Source organism: Papio anubis, chromosome 10, assembly GCF_008728515.1.
Source record: "Papio anubis isolate 15944 chromosome 10, Panubis1.0, whole genome shotgun sequence".
NCBI classification, from domain to species: domain Eukaryota; kingdom Metazoa; phylum Chordata; class Mammalia; order Primates; family Cercopithecidae; genus Papio; species Papio anubis.
In genome coordinates this window covers 114,753,547-114,774,187 of record NC_044985.1, presented here as the reverse complement: position 1 = coordinate 114,774,187, position 20,641 = coordinate 114,753,547, and the positions used below count along the sequence as shown (strand labels likewise).

Below are 20,641 nucleotides of genomic sequence, written 5' to 3'. Positions count from 1 at the left end.
CCCATCACAGGTGACCCTAAAAGAACCTATTTCTACAGATGGTGTTCCTGGGCACAGGGCCTCTGTCCTCTGGGGTGCAGGCCTGGAGGCGAACCGGTACATTTCTCCTATTCCCACTAACTGGGATTGCCCTGGGACACAGGTGCAGATGACTAATTACGTTAACTATGGAGTTAAGCTTTATAATCCCTTCCTTTAGAGTGAGAACATCTAAAGCAAACACTGTGTTCTGTGAGTGTGTGCAGAGAAAGCTGCTCCACCGGGGGTCTGTGGCTCTGAACAGGAATGACAGGCACCAATTCTGCTTGACCTGCGGCTCAAAACGTCACCGGGGTCCCCACACCTCCCTTTCTAGCCATTTGCCAAGTCCAACTTTTATGTCTCTAAAGTAAAACATGCTAAAGAAACAGAATTCTTTTTTTTTTTCTTTTTTTAAATTTTAGTGACAAGACAGGTCCTTTGATGGAAACTGGATCTGTAAGAAAAACAAGGACAGACCAATCAGCTTAGACAATACCCCATGTGACCCGGAATCCTGTGGCTTTCCAGTTTCATAGCCTCACAGGTGAGGGTTCAGCAACTGTGATCCTTCTGTGGAGAAATAAATTATTTAGGATTCAAATTTCTTCCATTCCTTGCATCCACTCTTTCTTTCAGCCACACACCTCAGGCTGTAACGCCTTTTGCCAGGCGCTTGGCCAGGCTTGGCTCCTGCTCATCTCATTGGTGCCAGCGCCTTCCCCGGGTCCCCTGCAGCTATGATGGAGTCTCACCCCCCAAAAGCTACACTGCAGTGGTTTGACCACATTCAATGCCCAAAATGGCTGGGAAAGAAGTCCTTTGCTTTCAGGGCCTTATCCTCAGCTGAGGAAGATGCCAAGGAAGAGGTTCACCAAACTTTAGGAAAGAACATTTTAGAAGCATCTTTCCCCAAAGAGGAAAGACACCACTGTCGTCAGATGGTTCTTCGCTCCCTGGACAGTGAAGGATGTCAAACTGCCTGTTAATTAAGAGCTGAGCCTACAAGCTCAGCACGACTTAATGTACCCCCACGATGCACTCCCATCGCCCTCCCTCACCGTGACTCTCATACAGGTGCCCAGGAGGCTTTCATTGGCTAAAGTTCTTCCCTGGGCAGTTAAAAAGTAAGCTAACATTCTTTTATTTTTTTATTTATTATTATTATTTTTTTTGAGACGGAATTTCGCTCTTGTTGCCCAGGCTGGAGTGCAATGGTACGATCTCAGCTCACTGCAACCGCCGCCTCCCGGGTTCAAGCGATTCTCCTGTCTCAGCCTTCCGAGTAGTTGGGATTACAGGCATGCACCACCACGCCCTGCTAATTTTGCATTTTTAGTGAGACAGAGTTTCTTCATGTTGGTCAGGCTGGTCTTGAACTCCTGACCTCAGGTGATCCACCCACCTCGGCCTCCCAAAGTCCTGGGATTACAGGTGTGAACCACTGTGCCTGGCCTATTTTTTAAAATTTTTTGAGACAGGGTCTTGCTCTTTTGCGCAGGCTGGAGTGCAGTGGTGTGATTTCGGCTCACTGCAAGCTCGGCTTCCTGGGTTCATGCCATTCTCCTGCCTCAGCCTCCTGAGTAGCTGTGACTACAGGTGCCCGCCACCACGCCCAGCTAATTTTTTTGTATTTTTAGTAGAGACAGGGTTTCACCATTGATCTCCTGACCTCGTGATCCGCCTGCCTCGGCCTCCCAAAGTGCTGGGATTACAAGCGTGAGCCACCGCACCCGGCCTTTTTTTTTTTTTCTTTCTTGAGACAGGGTCTCAAGAGTTCTGTCACCCAGACTGGAGTGCATTGGTGCAATTATAGCACATTGCAACCTCCAACTGCTGAGCTCATGCAATCCTTCCACCTCAGCCTCCCAAATAGCTGGGATTACAGGCGTGTGCCACCATGCCTGGATAACTTTTTAATCTTTTTTCTTCTTCTCACTCTTTTTTTTTTTTTTTTTTTTGTAGAGACAAGGTCTTGGTATGTTACCCAGGCTGGTCTCAAACTCCCAGGCTCAAGTTATCCTCCTGCCTGGGCCTCCCAAAGGTCTAGGATTACAGGTTTGAGCCACTATTCCCAGTCAAAAAGTAAGCAAATTTAAAGAAAAATATCAAGTGATTTTACAGGTATCAAAAGTCACTGATTTAACAAATAGTAATGATGATAATGATGATGATAATGGTGATGATGGCAACTACCCGCTGACGATGGTCGCAAAGATCGAGGGATGTGCAGAACTACAGGCACAGGCCCGGTGATAGAGGTGGGTGGTGGTGATGATGGTGGTGGTGATGATGATGGTGATGACGGTGATAATGATGATGATGGTGATGGGGGTGGTGATGATGGTGATGATGATGATGGTGATGGTGATGTGATGATGGTGATGATGGTGATGGTGATGATGGTGGTGGTGATGATGATAGCGATGATGATAGTGGTGATGATGGTGGTTGTGATGATGATGATGGTGATGATGATGGTGATGGTGATGATGGTGATGGTGATGATGGTGGTGGTGGTGATAATGGTGGTGGCAGTGATGATGGTGATGGTTATGATGGTGATAGTGGTGGTAGGGATGATGATGGTGATGGTGGTGGTGGTGATGAAGATGATGGTGATGATGGTGATGACGGTGGTGGTGATGATGATGATGACGGTGGTGATGATAATGATGGCAATGATGACAGGATGGTGATGATGATGGCGGATGGCGGGGATGATAATGCTGGCGGTGGTGATGATGGTGATGGCAGATGATGATGGTGATGGCAATGATGGTGATGGTGATGATGGTGATGGTGATGGATGATGGTGGCAATGATGGCGATGATGGTGATGGTGAGGATGGTGATGGTGATGATGATGATGATGATGGTGGTGGTGGATGATCGTGGAATGGAAGATGGATGGATGATGGTGGATGGATGGTGGATGGAAGATGGTGGACGATGGATGGTGGATGATGGTGGATGGTGGAAGATGGATGGTGGATGGATGGACAGATGGATGGTGGATGGATGGATGGTGGATGGATGATGGATGGTGGATGGATGGTGATGGTGGATGGTGATGGTGGATGGTGGATGGATGGATGGTGGATGGATGATGGTGATAATTGTGATGGTGCTGATGGTGGTGGTATTGCTGGTGATGTAGCTTTCTTGAGTGCTTATCCTGTGCCAGGAACTGTGCTAAGTATTTTACATGCATTTTTTCCACTCAATCTCCCCAACAATCCAATGAGAGCTGTGCTATTATTATCTCCATTTAACGAAAAGAAAATGAGACATCAGGAGTTAGGGTACTTGCCCCAGGCCTCAGAAATACTGGGTTTTGAAGAGGCCTCTGACCTCAAGCCTGCCTGCCTCCAGAACTCCAGCTCACAACCATTAGATTCTGCTGCAAGGAATTTTGAAGAGAAAATGCTTTAACTCGGGTGCATTTGTCACATTGTCAATGGCCAGCATCCATCCACCCCTGTCACCAGGTCCTGTGCCTGGCACTTCTGCATATCTCCTCAGTTAATCCTCAAAACCATTGCCCATGGAGGTAGTCATTATTCTCCCCACTAGATATGACACTGTCAGAGAAATTAAGAAACATGTCCCTAAAACCCAGCTATCAGGCAGCAGAGTCAAGAAATGAGCCGGCAGCTCTAACTCCAAAGCTGGCATCCTTCCCACCACGTCCATGTTGACAACAGCAACAGGACCCCCCAGCAATGAGCTCTGTCCTCTAACACTTTATCTCACCCCTCCCAATAGGCTCAAGAGGAAGGTACTGTAATTTTCCCTATTTACAGATGAGGAAACTGAGGTTCTTGCCACTCAGGAAATGCCTCAGGAAATAGCATAGCAGCTAAGGAACTACTATGTCCTCTGCCACAGACATGGGACATGGCATCACAGAGCACATGAAGGGATGGTAAGCTGTCCCTGGAGTTTACCTTCTGGGTTTGGCTTTTGAGATATTCTGAACATCTTCTCCCAGTCCCATCACCTATCAACTCTTGGGGCTAGTGGAGGTCTGGAAGTAGGGTGAAATGCTTCTCATTACCCCCATGCTACCATCCCCATTGTCACTTATTAAGCATTTGCTAAGTGTGGACGTGGCAAGGGGATCATTGTGGAAGTTGTTGGCGCCCCCCCAGACCCTCACACCTCAAACCCAATGTCTTCTTCAAGCCTCACAATAACCCTACAAGGTAGGTTCTATCATTTCACTCCATTGAGAGAGAGGAACCTTGGGAAATAATATATTACGCCCACTGCAAAGGCAAGGAAAACCGATGATTATCCCCTTTCTGGGGCTGGTGCATCCACTGCTCAACTCCTGCGAGTTGTGAGTGTGCTGCTAACAGCTCAGAGCTGCCCCTCCTCTAGGGAAGTGCCCTCAGCCCAAAGGGAGCTGCTCTTTCCACAAAGACATGCAGTCCCTACCCAACCCTTAGAGCCAAGCACTGACAAGGAGGAGCACCAGAGGGCAAGCTTCTCCCCTCTGCTGAGACTGTGTTGTAATTCTTGTTCTAGGGCTCCCACAGGGTCAAGCTGAGGTCTGGCCTCCTCCTTCTCAGCTCCTTCCCTTGCCTCCTCTTGCCTCCCTCCCTCCCTCACTCCCTGAGAGCACCTCCTCAATAAACCCTGTCCATCCAACCCCAGTCTCAGGCTCTGCTTCCAGGGGCGAGGGAAGATGGCTGTGTGAGCCATGCCCCTTGCCCTCAGGGGTCTTGCAGGACACCTGGGAGACAGGCCACAGGCAAACAACAGCATAATCCACAACACAGGAGGCACAGGTGGAGAGGACAGGGGTTGAGAAGATGGAAGACATCATTGAAGTTGGGAAGATGGAAGAAGGTTTCATGGAAGAAGGGGGCTTTATGGGTGATGGACCAGTAGGACTGGGTAGGAGACAAGCTTTCAAGGCAGGGAGAAAGGTCCGAGATGGGTAGGAACCTTTGCCCCCATCCCTCCTATTTCCTCTCGTCCAGGGTCCATGACCAGGGAAACCATCCTAAGGCAGCGGAGGTGGGGGCTCTGTTCAGATGATTATAATAATGAGTCTAGCATCTGAGAGCATCAGGTCTTCCCTAGAGGGCCATGCTGGCTGACTCTGAGGCCAGGAGGGGGTCACTCCACTGTCAAGCTTCTCTTGAGAGGCCGGGGCTTGCTCCACCTGAAAAGACCACCTCCATTTGAAGGGACAGAACGCTCCACATACCTGCCGGACCGTGGGCCTAGGGTCTTGTTCACAAGGATTCAGTGATGTAGTAGGCAGCTCCTAGAGCCCCCAGAGCCACAGCCACAGTTCCGAGGGCTTGGAGGACACGTGTTACGATGACTGGAGGGTTTTCTTGAAGGTTTTCTGTAGAACAAAGCAAAAGTGAGGGTGGTGGGAAGCTGGGCTTCGGTGCCTCTCTATGAGCAGGAGAAAGTGGAAATTAAGTGGCCCTCTCAGGATTGCAGGAATACCCATCTTCCCCCTCTCCAAACTCCTTTTAAGAGAACATTTAATTCTTCCCACCCTTCCAAAAAGTCCCTGCCGAAAGACCCCTGAGGATCGGAGGGTGAGCTGGCCTGGGATGCCAGCTGCCCTGAACACTCAGAGGGGGACCAGGTTAGGAAGGTGGTCAAGTCTGCTGTGAGCCAGGCCTTGTGCTAAACACCTCACACCCAGTGTCTTCTTCAAGCCTCACAACAACCCTATGAGGTAGGTTCTATCACTTGACTCCATTGAGAGAAAGGAACCTTGGGAAATAATATATTACACCCACACAAAGGCAAGGAAAACAGATGATTAAGGCAATAATGGTGAGGAGGGCATTCAAAAAATGCAATACCCATTTTGATAAAAATCCTACAAAAATAAGGATTCTTGTTTAATGTGAATGTGGATTGAAAGACAAAAGCCAACATTACACTCTGTTGAGAAAAGCATGCGGGTACTAAAATTGGAACAGCATTAGAACTGTATGTCTTGTCCTGACCAGACATGGTCCCTGTCCCTCCCTGCTCTCTTTCCTGATTCTGAGCCTTGTGTTTGCCTTTTCCTGCACCTAGATTGCTCCCGCTTTTCATCTTAAGCCAGAGAGGGCTTCAAGAACCTTTTGGACTTGGCTCACATACTGCTGACAGGAACCTTTCAGAGGTTCCTGTTGGAGCCTGTTCCTGTTGGAATCTTTCAGAGGTTCCTGTTGGAGCCTCTCCCAGAGGACACACGGCTCTTTGCATCTTGCATCTTGGTTTCTAAATGCACGGGTCTTAGCTCTCCATGCACACTGCAACGATTTTAGGGGTAAAGTTCCCTGTTCTGGTTTCCCTCACAGTCCCCCATGTCTTCTGCATAGTAAGTTTCGCTCAATAACACTTGCTGGTTTTAAAACGATAAGAACCCATGGCACAATTTGGCCATGGATGGATGGAAGTACTAAGTGTATGGGCGGGGTGTGGCTAACAGTGGCAGGTAGACCTTTCCTTGACGGGGCTTACTGGGTGGCGGAGTATTTCTGGCTCCAAGCATGTTTTCCCCACACGCCCCGGTATCTATTTGCTTCTCTCCATATGTAGGAGAGATGGAGTTTTTCAGCTCCAGAAAGGAGAGGGGATTGGGTAGGGAAGAAGATGGGAAGTGGAACAGGATGAGGATGGGGGTTGGGGGGGCTCAGCTCCTGGGGTGGGGGTATGAAGTCGCCAAGTGGAAGGGCCTCTATCATTGAGATCTGTAAGGCCCTCAGGTGGTACAGATGGCAACCCTTCTCCCGGCCCATGCATGTAACCTAGCAGCGCCAAAGATGGGAACATCTCCAGTCTGTTCCCGGCAGGGATAGGGTCTTCCTATGAGGGCAGTGGCAGCCATGACACTGCTCCTGGTGGCTTTGTGGGAAGAGGAAGGAAGGACAGATACTATGGGTGATGTCATGGGGGCTGCCACCAGCAGACCAGCCTGGGGGCACACGTCGCCTATGGGGACCCCCAGAAAGAGCTCAGCACACTCTGAAGGGGGCTGAGGTCCTGCTATTGTGTGGAGGAGGCATATGAGTTACAAGTAGTTTTCTATCATTAAATTCTAGGCGACATTCATAGGCAGATCAGGAACCTAAGGCCCCAGCCTAAGACACAGGCCACTGAGGGGCCACGGAGGTGCACGGCCAAACAGCGTTTAAACACAAAGGCCCTGAGCGACTCGGAATCTCTGAAGGGCTGAGAGGGAGAGTGTTCTGAGGAGGGGAGGGCATCTCTGGAGAAAATAAAAAGGAAGCCACTGAGGAGGCAAATCCCAGTGAGGAAGAAAACTGGCACCTCTCTGTACAGGTGGAGAGGGTACCCAGTGGGTAGGGCTGGTCAGAAAGGGCCCTGCCTGCCAACGTCTAGGAAGTGGCCAAAGGAAAGAGGAAAAGGCTTTCCGTCGGCCTGGGATTCCCAAGAGGAATGATACATGATTGCTAATAAGGTCTGGGGGCAGAGCCTGGCCCTGGGAACTGTGTGCCCTGAGGTTCCAGCCCCTCACGCTTGGAACCTGTAGAAGGTGAGCAGGTTGGGGAGTCCTCTCCCTGGCGCCATCTGCCAGTCCCGAGGCAGAAGGACATCGAAGATGCGGCTATGGCACAGCCCCAGACGACGCCAGCAAGCAGAGCTGCAGGGGCAAGTGGCACAGGAGCAGGAATGCGGGCCAGCGCGAGTCAGAGGCCCTGTGGGGACAGAAGGAAAGAGGTGAGGGAGGTACCTGCTCTGGGAGGTGGGGGCAGGGGAGCCTGGAACACAGTCTGAGAAGGCCCCCCAAAACAGCAGCAGCTGCAGGATTACCAGGGCAGATCCTGGATTTTTTCCAGGCATCATTGAGGATTTGGGAATGAACTACCCAAGGAAGGCAGTTCTCCCACAAAATGTTCTCTAACCAAACAGAAGTGAAGACTGACTGCATGAGAAAATGGCTGTTTTATACTGGTGCTACCTGGGAGTAGCAACAACAACCGTGATGATGATGGAGGTGGTGCTGATGGTGTCATGGCTTATGCCTTCAGGATGCTTTGGACTTAGCGTGCCCATCTCATTTAATTTCACAGTAATCCTGTAAAGGGGATACTGTTGCTCTTGTTTTACAAATAAGGAAACTGAGGCTCAGATAATTTAAGGGATATGCCCTTCTGGGGAGTAGATTGCAGAAGCTGGCTTTCTCAACTCAGGCTTTCTCACATTTAATTCAGTGAAAATGGAATTTCAGGTGACTGCCCACCCCAGGAGAGGCTGCACTGGGATTCCTGGAATTGGAGCTACCACGTTCCATTGATCTAGAGCATAGTGATCCATCCGGAAGACAACCACAGCTCCAGTTTCCAGTCTCGATCTTATCTTCTGTTTCTGTCCTCCTCTGGTATGGATCCCAGCAGAATGTAGATGATACCCTCTGTGCTTGGGCAACATAATTTCTGGCTGGATTATTCCCTCCTGTTTCCTATCTGTAGCCCTGTGGCTTCTTGACAGAGCTACAGATTCTTCTGACCCTAAGCTGCGTGAAACAGAGAGTCAACCTGGCAGACTCGGTACACTTTCTGCTTAGACTTGCCCATGACACATACTTTCCCGGAATGAGGAGAGGGGATTCTAAAGGCAAGACTTATCTCTTTTTTTAGTCACAGAAAAGTTTTTAAATTGAGACATCATTCCCAGGCAATAAAGTTCACCCTTTTACAGCGCTCAGTGGTTTTTAGTATATTCACAAAGTTTTGTGGCCATCACCACTAATTTCAGAACATCTTCATTTCCCCAAAAATAAACCCCATCTCCATGAGCAGTTACCCTCCATTCTCCCAGTTCCCCCAGTTCCTGGCAATACATTTGCTTATTCTGAACATTTCATGTAAATAGAATCATTCGATGTGTGGGTTCTTGGGAGACTGGACTCTTTCACTTAGCCAAATGTCTATAAGGTCCATCCATGTTGTCCCATGTATCAGGACGTCATCTCTTTTTATTGTCAAATAGTATTTCACCATATTCATTGTACTGTGGTATTTCATACCACGTTTTGTTTATCCATTCATCAGCTGATGAACATTTGGGTTGTTCCCACTTTTTGGCTATTACAAATGCTGCTGCTTTGAGCATTTGTGTACAAGTTTTGGTGTGCTTCTAATATGCTTAATAATATGCTTCGAATTCTCTTGGCTATATACCAAGAAGTGGAATTGCTGGGTCATAAGGTAACTTCATGTTCCTCTGAGGAACCACCAGACTGTTTCCACAGCAGCTGCACCATTTTACATTCCTGCCTACAGTGTATGAGGATTCCAGCTTCTCTACATCCTCACCAACACTTGTTATTGTCCATCCTTCTGATTATACCCATCCTAGTGGAAGACTGGCATTTTCTTGAGCTACAATATTTCTGCACACAAAAAGGCTTGGATTTTAGAAAATGGCATGCTTTACTTGCAGGCCCTTATCCTGCATCTCCAACATTCCTTTCTACTGCAGAGAATTCCTTTGGAAGAAGTATAGGGTGTCCGCTGTAACCACTGGTGAGCCACCACCGTTTCTTGCTTTGCCTCTTCAATGGGCCAAATTCCTCTCTGAGTGTGAGTCACATGTGATCATTAAAAGACTTGGGAATGGAAAGTTTTGCTTTCTACTAGTTCTGAAGACCATAACCCGGAAATGTTTCTCTCAGTGGCTGATGATCACAGTCTTTACAACATATAGTATGGCGCTCAAAATCATTATCATATGTCAAGAAGGGATTGATTCCTGGCCATGGAAGGATCATTGGCATGGCATGCCTTGCATTTAGCACTCTCATCTCCAACTCTTCTTTCTTTTATGCTCACACAATCCCGGGGGGTAAACTGTGGCCCAGGGAGTGTGTCCTGTTCAAGGCTGTGGAGTCATGGGCACTGGCTCACAGCAGATCCAGGAGCTGCTCGGACAAAGATATTCTTCCTCTTGTGGAGACTCCTAGGCCTCTTGGAATGGAAAGGTCAGTGCTGTGGTTTAGAGTGAGGGTTCTGGAGTCAGAATAGAGCGGGTTTCCCTTCTCAGGGCTACCAGCCTCTGCTCAGGAGCAACTTGTTTGACTTCTATGAGCCTCAGTTTCCCCATCTATAAAATGGAGATGATATGGAAGAACTTTTATAGGATTGTCACATGTGAAAATTAAGACACCTGAGCTGAATGCTAGGTACACAGTAAATGCTTAGTGATAATGTTAGTTTGCTATCACCATTATTGTTAGCAGTATAAACCAGCCCACCTCCTGAACTCCACTTGAATTCCCTCTACACAATCCAGTGCTTATTCAGACACTGTTTGGCTCCCAAGAAGATGGGGAACCACTTTTCCTGACAGCCATTCCATTTTCAGACAGAGCTAATTGTTGGGAAGTTTTTTATGTTGAGCCAAAGTCTGTCTGTCGCTAATGTCTTCCATGGGTAAGGTTGTTAATTTAGCAAATAAAAATACAGGATGCCCACACAATATTTGGGAAACACATACTAAAAATATTATTTGTTGTCTACTAAAATTAAAATTTAACTAAGAGTCTTGTATTTTGTCTGGCTATCCTATCCCTGGGCCTGTATGTGTCTGTTTTCACACTGCTGATAAAGACATGTCTGAGACTGGGCAATTTACAAAGGAATGAGGTTTGTTGGACTTACAGTTCCACGTGACTGGGGAGGCCTCATAATCATGGTGGAAGGTGAAAGGCACATCTCACGTGGCGGCAGACAAGAGAAGAGAGTTTGTGCAGGGAAACTCCCTTTTTAAAAACCATTAGATCTCATGAGATTTATTCAGTATCACGAGAACACCACGGAAAAGACCTGCCCCCATGATTCAATCACTTCCCACTGGGTCCTTCCCACAACACTGGGAATTCAAGATGAGATCTGGGTGGGGACACAGCCAAACCATATCAGGCCCTTAGACTTCTCAGGACAATAAGGAACAAGTCTATTCACATCTTCCACCTGACAGACAGACATCCTCCAACTCCTTCAATCGGCTGTCATACACTAAATGGCCTCCCTGATCCCTCTCATCCTCCATCAGCCTGGACTATCTTCCTTGGACTAGTTTGTCAGGCATCTTTTATAGCCCAAAATGATAGCTTGATGAGGACAGAATAAAGCAGGATCATCACCTCCCTTATTCTAAACCATATGCTTCTATTAATGCATCCTTGGTTTTTATTTTTTAGCAGTTGCATGGCACTGCTGATTCCTAGTGAGCAAGTATTACTATAGAACCAAGTTAAATGTTTATACGTATGTGTGGCTGTCTTCAATGAGACTCAGGATGATGAGAAATAACAAAACCCAGGAACCCTGGTCTCTTGGGTAGAAACAAAAACAAAAACCTTCACACTCTACAACACAGCTCCAGGATACACTTTAACCATGTATCACTATCCTACAAGAACCAGCCTCTGGGATGACCTGGAACTCCATCAGCAGGAAGCCTGGAACTGCTGAAGCTAGAAGACAGCCCACCTGCTTTCCTGGATTGAGGGGCTGCCTTCATGTTAGCATCTGGAGATAACAGGCAGCGAGAGGAGCGGCGGATTTCGGGTGCTGGAAGGGCTTGGGATGCTGGCTGCTGGGAGTTGGTTTCAAGGCTGGACTGCTGTGGTGTGGATTCAGGGCTAGGCCGCTGTGGCGTGGATTCAGGGCTAGGCTGCTGTGGTGTGGATTCAGGACTAGGCTCCTGTGGTGTGGATTCAGGACTAGGCTGCTGAGAGGTGGAATTGGAGCTAGCATGCTGGGAGGTGGAGTCTCGGTGGCGTTTGGCCTCTGACCTTTTCTTCTTGACCTTCTTCATAGTGGATCCTCCCAACCTAAGCGTGGACCTACATGGAGCTGCGTAATCTTCTGGCTCCCTCCTGGAGGGGCCGTTCGCCCTCTGCCCTAGAGGCCTGGCTCTGGCCTCCAACTGGACCCAGGCCCTACAGAGAACAGTGACCCACACCTCCTGTGAGGTCATAAAAGCCAGGGTGGCTCCTATGGCAGGGCCGCAGGGACAGTCTTCTCCACAGACACCAGCCTGGCGTTCTCCCTTAGCCCAGGCCCTGGTCCTCACAGACCTGGTGATGCCTGGCCACGGGGCCCATGAGAGCCAGATCCTCACGCTTCTGCGAACAGAGCGCAGCCTTCAGTCACCTCTCTGCTGGCGTGTTCCTGGGTCCATGTGAGCCACCTGTTTTGCTCTAAGATACCCTGGATGTGACGCTCAGCTCTGTCACTGGCTTCCACATACCCCCTATTCCTAGACCTCAAAAATCCATGCTCCCCACGCATTCATCTTCATGTCAGCTTCCTGAAGATTTGGAGCTTCCTCGAAGGCTTTACCTCCCATGGCCCAGAGCCTGCTACCATCTCAGAGTAGCTTACCCCTTCCTGCAAAGCCTGCCCTCCCCCACTGTGGGAGGGGAGTTTGGGGGTTGATCTGACTTTTATAAGAACCTTTGCATTTGGCAAATAATTTTCCTTGAGAACATAACAGCTGTTCAGAAAACGAACATTTGTCTCAAACTCACGACAATGGCAACCACAGACCATCCCCCAAACCCCAACTGGTTGGGTTAAGCAGGTGACTGAATCTTTCTCTCAATTAATTAATGTGTTCATTAAATGTGATTTTTATTTTAGGATGGAAGAAGGAGAAGTATTTTTAAAAGACAGTCTAAAGCTTACACTGTGACTGCAACATAAAATGTGTTCACCTCAGGAGACACTTCCGTCGCGAGTGCATCTCAGGTGGGTGAGTGTGGGACCGGCAAGTGCAGGAGCTCCTGCCCCAGGGAAGGTTTAGAGCAGACCCGGGCTTCGGGCCACATGAAGTCAAACCTCAACCTGGTTTAAATCAGTGTTTTTCAACCTCAGCCCTGTTGACATTTTTGGGCTGAGTAATTCTTTGTTGTGGAGGATCATCCTGTGTATTGTAGGAAGTTTACCAGATCCCTGGTCTTTATCCAGTCTTTACTCCCCCCTACCCCAGGACAACCCAAAATGTCTCCAGATACTCCTAAATGTCCCCTAGAGATGGGTGGTGGGGGTGTGTGTGTCAAAATTGCCGCTGGTTGTGCCACGTTGGTGTAAATGAATCAGATAGGAGCAGACACATATAGGTGGAACTTCCTGGTAGCAATGAAAGAAATATTCCATTTTACCAGAAGAAGCCAAACAGGGCACAGAGAATGGGTCTTTGTCTTCCAGTAGAAAGATGGAGGAAGCACAGAGGGCAGGCCTAGGGAGGAGTAGGGAATTTCCCTGTGGCAGCAGTAAAAATATGGTGTGAATTCTTTAGTAAGAGTGGTCCCAAGAAGCAGAGAGAGGGCACCTGTGGAAAGAGGTTGTCCCAGAAGAATGAGGAAGAATGGCGCCTCAATAGCTCTTTGCTAGAACATCTTCCCTGCACCCGCTCCCTTCTTCTTCTTCTTTTTTTTGTTTTTGTTTTTGTTTTTGTTTTCAGACAGAGTCTCACTCTGTCTCCAGGAGTGCAGTGGCCCAGTTTTGGCTCACTGCAACCTCCACATCCCGGGTTCAACTGATTCTCCTGCCTCAGCCTCCTGAGTAGCTTACAGGCATGTTCCAGCCTCCTGAGTAGACTACAGACATGCGTCACCATGCCTGGCTAATTTGTATCATTTTAGTAGAGACAGGGTTTGCTCTGTTGGCCAGGCTGGTCTCGAACTCCTGACTTTAAGTGATCTGCCTGCCTTGGCCTCCCTACGTTGGGATTACAGACATGAGCCACTGCGCCTGGCCCCACTGCCTTCTGCTTGAGCACCTGTTCCTAGTCAGGAAACCTGGCTCTTCCATAATACAGTCACAGCCCACTGCCCAGGACTTATCAGCCACCACTACTACCTGGGTCCAGCTCTAGCCAACTGTGAACACCAGCGGTCTCATTAACAGGCTGAACATTCCTGCATTTTCAGAAGCCCTTCTCCTCTATCACCCCTCTCTGTACATCTACCAAAACATTTTCTGGTCAAGCCCTATCTCAAGTGGATCCATCTTTTCATAAAGCCTTTCTAAGCTGCACACGGTGGCTCATGCCTGTAATCCCAGCACTTTGAGAGGCTGAGACAGGATCACCTGAGGTCAGGAATTTGAGACCGGCCTGGCCAACATGGAGAAATCCTGTCTCTACGAAAAATACAAAAACATTAGCCGGGCATGGTGGCACATGCCTGTGGTCTCAGCTACTCAGGAGGCTAAGGCAGGAGGATTGCTTGAACCCAGGAGGTGGAGGTTGCAGTGAGTGGAGATCGTGCCACTGCCCTCCAGCCTGGGCAACAGAGTGAGACTCCATCTAAAAAAACAAACAAACAAAAAAACTATCTTGAGATCTCCAACTGGAAGCCATCCTTCCCTCGCTGCTGAGCTCCAGGGCACCTCTTTGTATGAGACTGGTCATATTCTGAACGGCATTAGAATTATTTCTGTCTTTGTCTTCCCTCTCATTCCCCAACCCCAGATGGTGGAAACCTCAGAAGGCCACAGTCTAGAGTAGGGGCTCAATGCAAGCTGCGGGAACTGAATGAAGGTGAAGGTAGGAGGACAGAGAAAGCAGGAAGCTGCGATGGGGGCAGGTGGGCATGGGTGGTGGGGGATCAGGCACCTCCAAGGCTTCATCACCAAGGGGTTGCTTTCAAAAATGGACTGGGACTTCTCTGGCCTCAGCTGCGGATCACCGTTGGACTAGTCCACGGGCAAGGGAGTTTCCTAACCAGGCGTGCCAGTCATGTGAAAATGCAGACTAGGTAGGGGAAGGGGATTGGAAATTAGACAGTCAGAATAAGGTCTTGAGGGGGTGAAAATTTCCTCCCAGAAGGTCTCTGATGGTTCTGGTGTCCTGGGCACCCAGAATAAGTGTGTCACCATTTGTCCTGAAGCTGACTTCTCTGAGCTGGATGGCACCCTGGACATCAACCGGCCCTTCACCCTCACCTCACACAGGAGGGACACTGGGCCATAGACAGGATGCCTGCTCTGGTCACCAGCTGGAGGGTGGCAGACCTTGGGTACCTGAGCTTTGGACTCTGCCACACAGAGCACTTCCTCAGTCCCTCCTGCTGCCCCTGGCAGGGTGGAGCTGGCAGGTAGGTACGGGACTTGGAGCTCCCTCAAGAGCTCACTGCCCAGGGACCTTAGACTGGCAAATTAATCCCATGGGCCACAGGCCTGGGCTCAGTAACACGAAGGGTCTCAAGGGTTGCGAAGGAGGATCCTGAAGTCAACCAGCTAGCTAGTCTGGTGGAGTTCTACCTGAGAGGGTTGCCATGAGGATCCAGGTGAAAAGTCCTTAGAACAGCGCCTGACTCACAAGAGGCAAGCTTTTAGTGTTACTATTCTTCCCTGGAGAAGATTAAGAAGCAAGCAAGGAAGAGGACAATGTGGAGAGGAGGGAGTGGGGGCCCCGTTTCTCCAAAATCCCACATCAATATCTTACAAAAGCGTGACCCCAAGTCATGGGAACCAATGCCCCAAGTTGTAGGTGGGGCCAGTGACTGGGGGTCGTAACCCTCCGAATTCGAACACGTCTGACGCTGAGATTGTCCCAGTGAGCACACCGGGAGGAACTCTAGCTCCTCCCCACCCAAAACAGTACCCAAAACTCCTAGAGGCGCCAGGAGAGAGGCCGTGATTCCGGGGCTTTGTCGTCTACCCCGCGGGGCGGCAGGGTCGGGGTCCAGGGCTGCCTGTTTGAGCGTTCTCCGCCCCGGGGCTCCCCCCTCCCCGCACCGACCCCTCACCATCGGTCTGCGTCTCCCGATCCACCAGGGAGACCCTGTGCGCTTGGCTGCCGGCGCGCTGGATGTCCAGGGTGCCCTCGGGGCGGCCGGGGCAGAACACGGCCGTGTGCACCTCGACGGCGGGGCTGTGCGGCGCGAGGACTCGGCTGAGCAGGGCCTCCATGCGGCGGCGCGCCTCGGCCGCCTCCTCCTGCCGCGGCTGCACCACGATCCCCACCAGCGCGGCGGGCGGGCGTCGGTCCCGGGCGCGCAGCTGTTGCAGGAGCAGCTGCAGCCGAGGCAGCTGCGTGAGGAGCGCCGGCGCGCGGCACAGCACCAGGAGCAGCTGCGCGCCCGGCTCGTGCGGGTGCTGCGGCGCCAGGCGCCCAGACGCTGTGTCCTCCGCCGCGGAGGCGGGGGTCCCAGGAGGGGCCCCAGGCGCCTCGCGCGGGTCCTCGGCCTTGGGCCCGGAGCACCGCGGCTTCTTGTTGAAGCGCTTGGACTTCGTGGCCGGACAGTCGTCGCGGTTCATTGAGCCGTCGCCCGAGCGCTTGGGCCGCCGCGCGGTGCAGTTGCTGGCGCTGGTGTGGCCGCTCCTGGCTGCGGCGGACGAGGGCCGCGGGAGCTGATCGGCCTCGGCGTCCACCGGAAAGCTCTGCAGGCTCGGGCCGTCCTCATCCTGCTTCCAGAGCTCGCTGATCAGTAGCACCTGGCCGTGGCCCTCGATAGACTGGGCTGGAGCCTGTGGCTGCGCCTCCGCCTTCCTCTCCTGGGCGGCCCTGCAGGGCTGGGCCCCAGGCCGCTGCTCCATGTCCGGTCCGGCTCCCTCGCCCCTCTGGGCTCGGGCCTCGGTTGGGAGGGAAAAGCTGCCCTTCTCCGGAGCATGTCACAATACCCCTGAGCCCTACCTTTTCCTGTCGTGGCCAAGCACCTCCGCCCCGCTATTCCTTGGAAATCTAATATATAGGAAGTTGCTGTTGGACGCTGGTATAACGCTGGCTGTGTTCAGTTTCTCCATTTTCTACTTCTGTGGTTTCAAAAGGTGCATCCTTTTATACCATGGATGAATCTTCGTCCCTAAGGCTCTAAGTAAGGCGAATTTTTATGCACCTGGGCATTTAAAAAGCAGTGGACCAGATCTCATTGCACCTGCAACTCTTGAGAATCAGCGAAGAAGAGTGGAGGCCTGGGTGGCTGCGCCCCGGCTCGGCCAGTCGGCTCTCTGGGTGATTTGGGCGCCAGAGTCTTGCGCTATTATAGTAGAAATGGGTGCTGTTGCAGGAGATGATTTTGGGTCCCCTTAGTTCCAGGCTTCTGTGGGTCCCAGTGGCCTGTCAAAACGCCAGGAAAGGTCCTCAGGAAAACAAGACAAAAAGCAGAGAACTCCTTTGCTGCCCAGCACACGGGGTGAGCAGAGTGGCATGAGGAGGCAGCACAGAGGGACCCAGGTCACAGGTCACAGACTGGAAACCCAACGGTGGGGAAAGTTGTTCCCTTTTGTTATTTTTCTTAAAATGAGCTTTACCAAGTTACGCTAAATTATTTTTTAAATATAAACATTAAAGACTCTGAAAAGCAGGGTGTCAAACAGAAACCTCTGAGCTAGAATCCCGCTAAAAACTCCAAGATCCTCGGGCGCGGTGGCTCACGCCTGTAAGTCCAGCACTTTGGAAGGCGGAGGTGGGAGGATTGCTTGAGGCCAGGAGTTCAAGACCAGTCTAAGCAACATAGTGAGACCCCCGTCTCTACTAAAAATACAAAAATTACTCGGGCGTGGTGGTGCACCTGTAGTCCTAGCTATTCCGGAGGCCGAGGCAGGAGAATTGCTTGAACTGGGGAGACAGAGGTTGCAGTGAGCCAAGATTACAGCCACTGCACTACAGCCTGGGTGACAGAGTGAGACTCTGTCTCAAAAACAAAACAAAACTAAACAAATCTGTTGGAGTGCAGTGGCACGATCTTGGTGCACTGTGAGCTCCACCTCCCAGGTTCAAGTGATCCTCCTGCCTCAGCCTCCCAAGTAGCTGGGACTACAGATGCCTGCCACTCCAGCCTGCTGTGGCAGACTTGGTCTAAAAAAAAAAAAAAGAAAAGAAAAGAAAAAGAAAGATGGATACTAGACTCATTCAAGATAAATCAGACCTGCCAACTTCACCATACAGGAATTGACCTTTCCACAGGTATACCCTACTGTGGGAGTCTCAAGATTGAGATTACTAGGTTTCACTTGCGTCCGTGTGAAGAGACCACCAAACAGGCTTTGTGTGAGCAATAAAGCTTTTTAATCACCTGGGTGCAGGCGGGCTGAGTCCGAAAGGATAGTCAGCCAAGGGAGATAGGGGTGGGGCGGTTTTATAAGATTTGGGTAGGTAGTGGAAAATTACAGTCAAAGGGGGGTTGTTCTCTGGCTGGCAGGGGTGGGGGGTCACAAGGTGCTCAGTGGGTGAGCTTTTGAGCCAGGATGAGCCAGGAAAAGGAATTTCACAAGGTAATGTCATCAGTTAAGTCAGGAACAGGCCATGTTCACTTCTTTTGTGATTCTTCAGTTATTTTGGGGCATCTGGATGTATACGTGCAGGTCACAGGGGATATGATGACTTAGCTTGGGCTCAGAGGCCTGACACTAGGGGAGGTAGGAGGCCCTACCTGGGACCTGGGCTTGCCCTTTGCCTTCTATAAACTAGCTTTTATCAAAATGTCCTAAACTGGGGAGTACCAGGAAGGAATAGAGGTTCCAGACTCCCAAAACATAGATTTCAGCTACTCTGTCCCTCCTGACTGGGGAAAAGGAGCCCCAGTGTGTATCTTGTTCATTGTCAGTTCAACCTGCAGTTGTTCAGTCACCGAAGAACCCTTGTACTAACTGTCCAACACATTGGACTACCCTTAATCAGCCCCTGGCACACTGAAGCCACAGAACGGGGAGAGGAGCAGAGAGAGGTGGTGGGGCAACAAGTCTCAGTGGGACATCAGGGAAGGGATGATCCAGGTGGTGGGGCTACCAGCCTCAGTGCGACCTCAGGGAGGGGATGATCAGGCTGGAGTTAAGCCATCCCTAGGGTTCCGTGGGTCCAGACCTTGTAGGGGCTTTTTTTTGTGTGTATGGTGGGGTGGGGTGGGGGGAGACACTAAAGGTAACAAGTGGCACTAAAGGCAGAAGCTCTGTCAGCTGGTGTTCAGAATGAATACCAAGACTCCTGGGTGTACACTTGAAATGCCATGATTATATCTAAGTTGATGTAACAAAGAGATCCAGAGATACATTGGCTTAGGAATATTTATTTCTTCAGATGTCGGTGGTTCTGGGGTGTCAGGGAGACCCTGCCATCCTCAACATGTGGCTTCCTTTTCTTTCTCCAGGGCAGCTGATCCTCGATCTTCCGCTTCCCAGCCAGCAGGAGGATGGAAAAGCAGAAGGGAGGGAGAGACAACCTCCTTTGCAGGGCGTGACTCGGAAGTTGTACACATCATTTCCAGTCACATTCCATGGACCAGAATTAGCCCTGTGACCAACTGTGGCTGCCAGAAAGTCTCTGCTTGGGCGATCAGGCAGGCAGTTACATCTTTGGGAACATCTCTCACCCCCTGGGAACACCTGAGCAGAAACTGAAGGGCATTTAACACATTCTCCTTTGTGTCTAATAAGAATTGTCCCCATCAGTCAGAGCTCTGTGCTGGGTATAGGTCATCTTTACACAACCCAGCAATGGAGAGCACACCATTCCCAGACTGCAGATGCAGAAACTGTGGCTCAGAGAGTCAAGCGACTTGTTCAGATTCAGTCAGCTGGTAGATGGTAGGTCTGGGATTGAGACCCAGGCCTGGCTGGTCCTGCCAGGACACAGTATCACAGCTTTAATTGGGGGCGTCTTTTTGTTTACATGTATTTTTTATGCTCAATGTACATTACTTTTGAAATACACAGAAAAGGGAAAGAAGCTGGAGTCCTGCCTTGTGTAGGAGGGATAAGTTAGAGGTGTACACTGGGATAAATCTCCCTCCCGCCCTGGCCCTGGCCCTGACCCTGGCCCTGACCCTGGCCCTGGCCCTGCACCTGCTCCTGCTCCTGGTTCTGGTCCTTGGCCTGGGCGGCGATTCCTGGCGCTGCCTGAGCGTCGTCGGCCACCAGGGGGCGCTGCCGGGCTACCGGTCCGGTCGACCCGGGATCACAGCCTCAGGGGACAGGAAATGATCAACAGCATCTCCTCTCCAATCCAGGTGGCCTCAAGGAATCTCCGGGGGACAGGACAGGTGCTGAGCCGGGTGCAAAGGTGGAATTCTATCCCCAAAGCACATCCTGCACCCCTTTCCTCTGCAAAGTCCCGGAACCGCGTGACTCCGGATGAGTCCGTGGGGCTGGAACCCAGGGTTCAGCCCCCTGCGCCTCTGTGTGTCCTGGTCCCTTTCCTCCAAGTAGACAGGAGGCATCGCCTCATCAGCTCAGTTCACATTCCTCCAGGGCTCAGAGAGAACCCAGTCCCTGTCTCGGGACACCAAGTCAGGGCAGACTGCAGGAGAGAGCAAGGAAGATGATTCCTGCGCTCAGGTAGGGAGGGGCTCGCCTCTAAGAAGAGAGAAATGAGGGGTGTACAACGTGAGAGTGGAAATGCTCAGAAATAGTCAATGACCTGGGCAGCTGAGCTTTCGTCCACGCCCTGGCACAGTGTGTGTTGCACAACAGAGGTGTTCAGTGAATGTTTTTCATTCAATCAACAAACATCTCGAGTGCCTCCGTGTACAGGTCCTGGGCTAGGCTCTGGGGATGAAGTCCCTGCCCCCTGGAGCTTATATGCCGGTAGGATAGAAAGAGTAAACAAGGTCGGCCACTACTATAACCTCACATAGTGCTGAACTCTAGAGGAAATTAAAGCAAGATAAGGGCTCCCAATC

General features: G+C 50.7%; 1 protein-coding gene and 1 long non-coding RNA gene across 4 annotated transcripts; one reads left to right on the top strand and one right to left on the bottom strand.

Annotated features, from left to right (window-relative positions):
* Positions 1-412: 412 nt before the first annotated feature.
* SPATA3 (spermatogenesis associated 3) lies at positions 413-11,982 on the bottom strand. 3 transcript variants are annotated; one of them, XM_003908059.5, is made up of 4 exons: positions 11,505-11,982; positions 7,535-7,706; positions 5,240-5,383; positions 413-475 (listed from the first exon to the last, which is right to left on the bottom strand). In XM_003908059.5, the coding sequence occupies exons 1-3, from the start codon at positions 11,830-11,832 to the stop codon at positions 5,278-5,280; spliced, it is 606 nt and encodes a 201-aa protein (XP_003908108.2). In that variant the 5' UTR covers positions 11,833-11,982; the 3' UTR covers positions 413-475; positions 5,240-5,277. The 3 variants fall into 3 exon arrangements, with proteins under 3 accessions (XP_003908108.2, XP_009181545.2, XP_017802544.2); XM_009183281.4 differs by lacking the exon at positions 413-475 and adding an exon at positions 482-591; XM_017947055.3 differs by lacking the exon at positions 413-475 and adding an exon at positions 3,275-3,421.
* Positions 11,983-12,077: 95 nt separating this feature from the next.
* Positions 12,078-19,689, top strand: LOC103876588. The gene is made up of 3 exons (XR_002516301.2): positions 12,078-12,198; positions 12,660-12,767; positions 19,112-19,689. It is a non-coding gene; the product is annotated as an uncharacterized LOC103876588 (long non-coding RNA).
* The last annotated feature ends 952 nt before the right edge of the window (positions 19,690-20,641 follow it).